At 37.7% G+C, this 10,127-nt stretch overlaps 1 protein-coding gene across 2 annotated transcripts; it reads right to left on the bottom strand.

Moving 5' to 3' along the window:
- Positions 1-1,051: 1,051 nt before the first annotated feature.
- Positions 1,052-9,097, bottom strand: mthfsd (methenyltetrahydrofolate synthetase domain containing). 2 transcript variants are annotated; one of them, XM_015373616.1, is made up of 8 exons: positions 8,957-9,097; positions 8,728-8,831; positions 7,057-7,170; positions 6,513-6,626; positions 6,336-6,426; positions 6,007-6,119; positions 5,776-5,901; positions 1,052-2,791 (listed from the first exon to the last, which is right to left on the bottom strand). In XM_015373616.1, the coding sequence occupies exons 1-8, from the start codon at positions 8,982-8,984 to the stop codon at positions 2,048-2,050; spliced, it is 1,434 nt and encodes a 477-aa protein (XP_015229102.1). In that variant the 5' UTR covers positions 8,985-9,097; the 3' UTR covers positions 1,052-2,047. The 2 variants fall into 2 exon arrangements, with proteins under 2 accessions (XP_015229102.1, XP_015229110.1); XM_015373624.1 differs by lacking the exon at positions 7,057-7,170 and adding an exon at positions 6,886-6,999.
- Between the last annotated feature and the right edge of the window lie 1,030 nt (positions 9,098-10,127).

Here is a 10,127-nt window from a genome sequence, read left to right as displayed (position 1 = left end):
TCTACGGGATAACTTCTATTTCTAAGCAATGTGCGCTCATTAAAGCCGCTAAAACCTAAATCTTAAACAAACGGTGCAATTAAATCAAAGCAAATGTTCGCAATGCCGCAAACCATAACACAGGATGGAAGAAAAATAATTAAGTTTAAACGCTTTTAATGTTTATGGTTGCTCTGAATTAACAAAAATAAGGATTATTTTTTATTTTTGTTTATTTTTAGAGAATATATTGGTGCCAAATGGCAGCGCGCTCTGCTCCGGTTCACATTGTAATCCAGATCCAGAGGATGGTGTTTCTGAATCCTAATCTGTAGGTTATGTTGGTGTCCAGGCGTGCATCTTTACAGCAGAGAGCAATGCACTATTTAGTTGATATCTTACATGACCAATGACTGAACCCGAGTAAAATACCACCGAGCGCAGCCTATGCAGGGCAACGGCACTTTAACTAACTGCTGACATTTGCTGGGGTTCACGGCTCTGCTGAGGTTCAGGAAAGAGGGATGGAGCTGCACAGCTGTTCCCAGGCCAGGCCTGGATGACAGCTCCAGAAAAAGCCCGGGCCCCGCTCCGTGCAGACAGATGCACCGTGGGCTGGGGTCTCAGAGGAGCTAAGCTTCAGTGGAAACAACCGACACAGCAGAGATCATTTGTCAGGTAACACAGAGAGCTGTAAAACAAAAACAGAACTACAATGCATCATATACCAATCATCATAAGTGGACTGCATGATTGAATTTCATATGAATCTCCTTTGAGAAACACACTTTCAAATCTCCAGCAGTGGAAATAAAAAACAAAAAGGCAGTGAAATTACTTTACTTCACTACTGAAGTCTGGCATATTCTTTCACTATCAAAATTTCCTTTGTTAAAGGAAAACGGCTGCTTAAATGTCACATATATGTTTCTCTCTATGTGAAAATGGAGAGAAGAAATCTGATCCTTGCTCTTAGAAATGTTTTAAACAAAACTAAAGAGAACAAATCCATAACTTTCAAATGTAATCCAAACAGTGTTTGGCAATTTTTTTAGGCTAAAAAGACGAATGCAAACTGGATGTGACTAAATGCTTTAATAGAGTTAAACAGTTTAAACAGAGAGGATCGTTTAAGTCACAGTAAAAAAAAAAAGTTTAAAGAATTAATATCAGTTCAAAAATATCCATAACAAACATGTAAAAGAAGCAAACAATTCTGCCTCAACGTGTGTCTTAAACTCCAACTTCAAAACTTGGATTTTTTTGGGGGGGTTAAATCCCACAAATGAGTGAAAATAAATAAAGCCAGATTAGGACTATAATCACTGTTAGCAAATTGTAGCAAATATAGAAAAAAAAACGGTTGACTTTCCAAGTTTGTCTAGAAGAACACACATGGTGTCCGTGGTTTCCAATGGAATATTGAATAATAAAATATTACTTAATATTTTATTTGGTAAAGAAAACCCCCAAAAAACCAGACAGTAAAAACTGGTAAGAAATGAAATGAACTAAAGATGTAGCCTCTATGCTAATTTTACATTTTTTTTTTTTTTTTATGTTAGTCTGGTCTAATGTGCCCAATATAGCATTTGTATTTCTTAGTCTACTAGATGGTGGTTTCCTTGCACACATTTTTAATTTTTTATTTATATATTACTACCAACCAAATATGAAAAAACCTTTAAAAATCTGATGTCTTTCAATCGGAACAAAAAAGAAAAAAAGAATTGTAGAAACAAGATGACCTGCAGTAAGAAATGAACCTTCAGGGAGGAAGATCACCCAAACGTAATAAGAGTTAGGTGTGAACAGACGAAGGCACATCTGGACATTTTTAAAGATATTTTTCGCCTCAAAACTTTACAACAAATGTATTTCATGTAATATTTAATACTGACACCAAATTTTATTTCCTCACTCCTTCAGGTCCTGCTTTTGCTTTAATATAACTAAGAACATTGACTTCATGTAACAGATTCCATCTGAAATGCTACAAATGAAGCAGCTAAACACTTCTAAGGGGATTAAACGTGCATTAACGCAAACATAGCGCTGCCTGTTGCTGTTAGTTCTCCGCCTCCTTGGCGGTGTCACTTTTAGAACCTGTCGGGGGCGTTTTGGACTCTGCGGCCGCTGATGGTTTTTGTCTCTGTCCGGACCTCTTGTGTCCCCGCTGGCTCTTGGCAGGCTCGGCCTGCAGGCTGTGACCGTTCAGACAGAGACCCTGCAGCGCCTCCAGGGCCTGGTCTGCCACCTGAGGGTCGCTGTAGTCCAGGAAGGCTCTGTGCTGGGCCCCCTGCCAGGTGAGCCTCAGCGGAGCAGCCTTCCTCTCCCTGAGGGCCACTTTCAGCTCGCTGACGCGCAGGCCGGCCGGGATTCCTCCCAGGTAAACAGTGGTGACACTTTGAGGGAGCTTCCTTTGGCTCACTGTTTCACTTCCACCTTCCTCTGGGCCCTGCTCCTTCATCCTCCTCCTGCTCCTGCCTTTCACCACTTTACCAGCTTCTCCCTCCTCCTCTCCTTTGCCACTTCCCCTGCTCTCTTTCCTGACTCTAGCTGGCTGCTGTCTGGCTTTCTGATCAGCCTCTCCTTTTTTCTCCTGCCAGGATTCCTGGCTGGTTTCTCCCTCGGTATCCTGTTGTGTGTTCCGCCTTGGCCTCCGTCGTGGTTGTCTTTTTGGTAGATTAGTTTGCAGACCAGGCTCTGCAGTATGCGACTGTGTTCCCAGAGTCACATCCTTCCCAGCCTGTTCCTCCAGAGCGCGCAACTTCTTCAGGATGGGAATTTTCTCCAACTTTTCTGCATCCAGCTACAAAGACAAAAGAACCAGTTTTAGCTCATACTGCCCACCGTTAATAAATATCTTTACAGCAGCAGGATATTTCACTTCCCACACGGTTAAAAATAAACTCTGCCGTCTTGATTTGTTGGGTCTTCAAGTGTCCTGGCAGCCTTTGATGCTGACCAGTTATGTATAGGATACAGGGCTATTGTTTCTCACGCTGGCCTGTTTGACCCGCTGTTCCTCCTGAACCCTGCAGAGCCAAGCTGGCTGGGCAGAGCCGCCTTTGATGATCAGACTTGGCCTTCCTGACTGGGAGGTCACTGGGGCTTGTTTACTTACATGTGTCTGGAGAAACCCAGAGCTTACACACATCACATGCCCAGAAGACAAGAATAATATTCTCATCTTGTCTGATTAAAATTAATCATGGAGAAATTCACACAATGTCTCTGCCAGTCAGTGTCAGTAAATCAGGAGGAGGATTTAAACCAGACCGTGTCATAAACGGACAGGAAAGAAAGTGAGATTTGGGCACAATGCAGAGAGGATACTTTGATACAGCACCTGGACTTTGTATTAAAATATACACTGAAACCTCTGCTAATTTTTATGAGCACAAGTATTTTATTATTAATTTTTATTATCAAATTGTTAATATGTTGTTTTAAAATATCAAATGAACAATTCAAGAAACAGCGATTTCAAAATATTATGAAGATAAATAGGTTCAGTCCACTAGGGGGCAGTGTTACCTTAAATAATCAGTAAAGTAGGGATATCAAGCACTGAAGCTTAGTCTAAGGCAAGGGTCTGAAACCTTTTAAAGCCAAGTTAAATAAAGGTTGTTTAGAGCCACAAGTATTACATACCCTTTAGTTACAATAAAACTTGGTAATTTTGTTATCTGTAATATGAGATCTCTTGCTATTTTATAAAAAAAAAAAATTGTATTAGTATTTTTAGTTTTCAACCTTTTAATACGAAGTGTGCCATATTTCAACTTTTGAGACCTCCACATCATCAGCATAATATTTTGGCTCTTGAAAAACAGGATTTATACAATTAAAGACAGGAACAGAAAATTCATAATAAAGGAAAAAAGAAATGCTTAAATGTGTCACAAATGATGCAAATAGCTTCTCTAATTTAAATGATTCAAAGTTTATGGATTTTTTTTTATTATTATTTACAATGTTGACAACGACGACCCTAGTTTTGAAAAATTATAAATTGTCTGTCAATATTTAATGTTTTAGACTTTACAGGATAAATCAAATCTTTCATAAAGAGGAAGAATGACTTTCCGTTATAGGATATTATAACAAAAAAAAATAATGACAAGGAATATAGAGCTAAAAACATATGTGTTGTGAAACTTCAGTTTGAATGTTGAATTTATAAAAATCTGCAAAACCTTCTAAGAATGGCATACATTAATTTACTAAATTCAAAACAATCAGTTGGTTTTTAATCGTTTTTAGCCACTGTTAAGAGCCATAGCAGCTCCGGAGCCACAGGTTGCTGCTCTAAGGAAAAGCCTACACAGTGAATTTAAGAAGTGAAACACCAAAAAAAGAGAGATATCTTTTGATATGATGCAAGAAAACTAGCAAGAGCTTCACAAACAGAAATCATCTATTTTTGCATATTTCTAGTTAAAAACAAAATGCAAGAAGATTTCACGCTCTACTTGTTTAATAAGTAAAGATAGGACCAATATTTTGTTTAAACAACCTAACATGTGTTAGGCGCATATTGGGAGAAAGGCTGTTGCACTGAAACAGTTAAAAGGCAGTGAAAATGTTGAGACATTGGACTTAAGTTCAAGAATTGTTTATAAAATGAAGAATATAAAGGACAAGCCTGTGCACCATCTGTATCTGACTGCTAAAACAACAGAGCATCTTCAGTCAGAGGCTTCTCTGGATCCGCTGTCAGAGCTAAACTAACACCGTGCTCCAAGGAGAGTCAAACAGGAACTGAGTCATTGTGAGTTTGGAACCAAGCCAGCTGTGGCAACGATTACCTATTTGGTAGTTTTCGATGTATATATAATGAGAATGTTAGTTAAAATTAATATATTTTGACCATTTTCAAGGACAGAACTGACATTCCAGAAATGCATTGTGTGCTACAAGCCCCTAACGACCTCCCTTTCAAAGGCATAGACCAGTATCTGGTATTGCAGGCTAACAAAGAACCCAAAACAATTCCCCATTTTTTAGGGGGGGATGTTCTTCTGGTTCGATTTGCATGTTTTCTAAGCCAAAACAAGTTTTTGGGCTACTATATAAAGCTTCGACCTCAACGCTTATTCTGACATTTTGAAGTGGAAAACGCTTCCTGGATGGGAAGCAAAACATCTTCAAACTTGGAAACAAAGTTAAATGGACTGTTTTTTTACTTTTTTTTTGGAATGCTACAAGCAGGCATGGAGGGGATAAGATACTTTCAAAATAAAGTGTATAAATAATGACATGATCTATGTCTCAGACTTATTAATGAGACGTCTAAGGGGCAACAAAGAACCCCGCCCTACACGGGCAGGTCTAGTGCCTCTGTATAACTAGTCCTGGCCCCTATTATAACCCCTGCACATACCGGTATATTGACATTATACTGAATCAATATTTAAAGATAAAAAACCGCAGTTGGTTGCTTGCTTTAGATAATTACATTTCTTATGTACCGGTATTATTAATTTACCAATGATGTAAAAAGGAAGGTGTTTTAGTTTTAGCTTCACCAGGTTTTAGACAGGCTCAGAGTTTTCACCTGCTAGATCAGGGGTCTGCAACCTGCAGCTTCACTTACTGTATGAAATGGTGCCCTTGTCCCACCCTGCCCCTGATGGTTGTAAAGCATTTTATGTAAAACAAAAAAGTAATTTTTGAACAAAACTTATTAATCAGAGAGAAAATAAGAATGTAACTGGCATGCTAACAATATATTTAAATGTAATTGCTCCGTGGCACCATACGGGATAGATACATAGCATTCGCTCTTACCTTAGTCCAGATGATTCCCTGCGGTTTGGGCAGCTTGCATTCAGTTTTAATGACTCTGGTTGGAGTGAGGATGTAATCGACTGTTAGGTCATGACTCCCCATGAGCTCCTCTGGAATATCTACCACCTGAAACAGACATGCATAGATACCATTAGCTTATAACTGGACGATGGATAATAAAATCTTTAATGAAGCAGTTGTTACTTGCCAGGAAATTGGGCAAAAACTAACCTGGCAGTCATGGACAACAGTGACGACCACGGTGGATTCATTCACAGCTCCCATGGAAGCCATCATGGCCCACTCCATATCTGCAAAGCCCTCCCCCTTTCCAATCCGGCAGCCTGAAGGTGGTGCACACAAGCAAAGATGTTTTGCAAAGGGAGGTTTAAATAGATAGGACATTGTTTTACAAAATAATTAAAAGAATACAATTTTTATCATCAGATTTACTTAACTTGAAATAAATCAATGAAAACATATCTACATTTTAAGCTTTGAAGAAAATGTGTTAATAAAAAAAAAAAAAACACCTTTTTTCTTTGGTAAAATGAACAAACCTTTCTCAGAAACTGCCACAGAGCCAACAACCACCAGGTCCACCTTCACTGTTGCATCCAGGCCAACAGGAACACTAAAGTCCTTTACACCCTGTAGGGGATCCAAAAGACTGATTAAAATCTCTTGATCTGTCTGGGACTCATGGTTATTGTCGGGGTATGAAACAGCTTTCAAACCTGAGAAGAACAACAAACACGCAGCTGCTCCTTGTTGGCACCCTGCGGGGGAGTGATCTTATTGAAGAGACCAGAGCGAAGACGAGGAGTTGGAACCAACAAAGTTTTTTGTGCCTGTGAGGATGATGCCAACCAATGAAGAGCAATAGATCAGGAATTATTTAAAAAGACATAACAGTGATGTATAAGATATGCTAAGTGATGATGAAAATAACAATCAGATAAAAACAAAAACATTTATGATTGTGTTTCATTTAATGTTTTACATTTTAGAAAGGATTTTGTTTTTTCCTGCAAAAATGACAGATTCTAAAACATGTATCTCTGCACATCAGTGTTTTTTGGTGCCTTTCTTCCAGCAATGCAGTGCTACCTGCAGCACTGCAAACCGAGCACCCTCCAGAGGTTTGTCAGGATCCACTTTCACCTCAGCTGTCTGGGCGAAAGCCTGCAATTCTGCCACTTTGCCGCAGGCTCCGAAGGCCCCCTGTAGAGGAAAGACAGCAATACATGGGGTTTCTTTCTTGCTTTTGGTTCAACTTACTTCCAGTGTGACAAAGCGAGCCTGCTGCTGGGGTCTGTCTGGGTTTACTTTCACTGTCTGGCTGGATTTAAACTCCTGCAGCTCTGCAAGCCTGTTGCAGGCCTGATTTGCTCCCTGACCAAAAAAAACGCAATGAAAAAAAATTTAAACCACAAGAACTATGCAGCGAAACTTTCAGATATAGTAACATCTGATTTAAGCTACTGCTATAACTACAACTGCTATTCATCTGAATATTGATATTATTTACTTATCTATGCACAGCATTTTTCAAACAGCTCAACATCTAAATCAGTGGATCTTAATGCTGGGTCCCTACGTATTTTAGAAGAGCCCCTGTTTGAATGTATCCATAATAATCAATATAACACCAACAGCAGAACAAGAACTTATGAAGGAGCAGCAGTATTTGTGTACTTTAAGAAAAAGATTTGAAGGCTCAGATAAATGGAGTAGGACTGTAACAAAGGAAAAACCTGCAACCTGAAGTATCGAGTAAGATTACAAAAAAATCATATACCTATATTTTTTTAAAGGTTTGAAATTCAAACTATGCATTATAAATAAATATTTTCCATTGGGTTTTAAGGAACATGAGAAACAGTACTGCTGAAAAGTTGTACTATATATTTTTCCACATCTATGTAGCTATGTTCATACTTCTGACAATCTCTTATTCAGACGAGAAACAGGTTATAATTTACCATGTCGTAACCTGATATAAGTAGACATAAAACAAGATAAAGTAGCTACAGCAACATGTGAAAGTAGTGCTTAGTTTAACACATTAAGAACCAACTTGATTTTATTTTATTAGGATTTTATGTCATAGACCACATCAAAATACTGGATGGATGTGAAGTTAATGGTAAATAATATGGCAGTTTATCTGTTTTTTTGTGTTTTATAAAAAAAATGATGTGTAGATAAATGTACTTAGTAAAAACCCCTCTCTGCTCTTTCGAAATAAAATTTGTAAAAAAAAAAAAAAAAGGGAATCTGTTTTTTATGCAAAAATATCTTAAAATGTACATTTTCATTCCAAAAATGTTTTTAAATAATAAACCATAATCTATTGGATTTAGATCTAGATTTTAAAATGGAAGATGCTTTTCTGTACCTATGCCAAGTCTTCTGCAGGCTTCCATAGTATTATCAATAAGATGCTGGTGCACTTCTCCATTTTTAGCCTTTTTCAATGTCGTTTCCCTTCACAACTGACAGATTTTTGTTGATCCTCAATATTAAAACCCTCATTATACTTCTATATTATGGACTAAGGGGTAAAACTAAGGGGTATGAATATCATAGCAGCCTCCTAAGTGCAAATTATTTTTAACATGCCAGCCAGCAGAAAATGACCGTGGAGCACAAAGAAAAAAAGAGGGGATTAAATGTATTCCAGGGGGTAATTTTAAATCTATAAGATCTGCTTTAGTGGCAGTGATCCGGCTGTAAAGTATCTCCCCTAAGAAAACGGAGGAAAACAGTTGCTCAATGCTATTTTTAGTGTCCCAAAAAAATAATGACCCCAGAGACCCGAAATAGCCCACAAGCCGAACTCGCAGGACAAGATATACAAACCCAACCAAAGAAATAAGAATCAAATTGAATAGTGACGTCAGAACTACTAATAAAATACACGGTGGTTCTTCCTCAGTCCGAACCTGCCTTAAAGTTTGGGATTCTGTTGTGAACAGGCCTGGGAAAGTTAGCTAGGTTCTTTTCTTCTATGAAGTCCCAAACTTTCTGGCGGATGTCCCACTTCGACGCTCCTGCACGTTAGAATAAGAAGAAACAGGGTTTAGGAAAAGTATGACCGTGCAGCAGAGCTACATCAGCGAGTGTTGCTCTTAGCTACATTTTAAAGCAGATAAAACTGGACGATCGATCCTCTTACCTGGGTTTATTTTGATGACAGCTTCCATGATGTTGTTTTGTGTTAGAAAAGGACTGATGCTTCAACACTGAACTGCGCTGGGAAATCCTCCACGTGAGCATTAACATGTAGAAACAGCTGCTTGTCAATGTTTATCGCTGCTACGGCGGCCTGTAAAGGACAGTTTTTGTAAAGCGCGAAGTCGACTTTTAAGCATCTGTGAGCTCCATACCTTAATATTTCCCAATAACATTGACGTTATATGAAGTAACACCGGGAGAGGTAAGAAGGGAAATAATTACATTGTTTTAGGAGTAGTTCTACTGCAACATGCTTTTATCTTCTACTTTAGTCATATTATTATAAAGTAATGCCATTCTTATTGAATAAGCATCTCTGACTGTATGTGGGGTATCAGGTAATTTGACAAGACAGTAGGGAGCCTTGGAAATTGGTTGTCATAGCTATAGAAAGCAACCCTACATTTAATCAAATATATAACATTTTGTTTTTAACTAATATGTAGAATTTGTTTTTACTACTTTTTAAATGACTGGATATATGGAGCCACCTTGGAGCGCATAACTAAGCTTAATAAAATAACAACAAAAATCTGGTCAGTGGTGAGAGAAAATTAAAAACCATGAAAATTTCAATGTGAGGCTTTCTAAATCATACAGGAATCTATACATTCATTGTATTAAACATGCATGACCTAACAGTATTTTAAGACTGCATATTTGTTGTTTAAAAAAATCAAAAAGACATTGTTATTTGGGTGCACAAAGCCTGAATGAAAATTAGAATTGAATAAATAATGTTGAAACCAAATATTTACATACATTGTATAAAAAAACTAACAACAAATAACATTCTTACTTTGTCCTGCATGAGTGTTTAAGGCTCATGTCTAAGTAAAAAAAAATTATTCACATTTGCTAAAAAAAAAAAAAAGACTTAGATTATTACACTATGAAATGTTTCTTTTGCTTTTCCATTAAACTTTAGTCACCACACTTTTCCTTAGTTTTTGATAATTTTTTTTTACACAGGATGAGCTTTAGAGCAAATAATTAAAACCAGGCAGTGGTGTTCTCAGTCAGCCATATTGTAAAAAGTGTTGAACTAACTTGAATATTTTTTGTGCTTGGCAAAAATTACAGTCAGGCATCTCTTAATTTGTAAACTTAAG

This window comes from Cyprinodon variegatus, unplaced genomic scaffold, assembly GCF_000732505.1.
Source record: "Cyprinodon variegatus isolate N-32 unplaced genomic scaffold, C_variegatus-1.0 Scaffold5, whole genome shotgun sequence".
Classification (NCBI taxonomy): domain Eukaryota; kingdom Metazoa; phylum Chordata; class Actinopteri; order Cyprinodontiformes; family Cyprinodontidae; genus Cyprinodon; species Cyprinodon variegatus.
The sequence above is the reverse complement of the archived record's forward strand: the minus strand, read 5'-3'. Positions and strand labels throughout refer to the sequence as shown.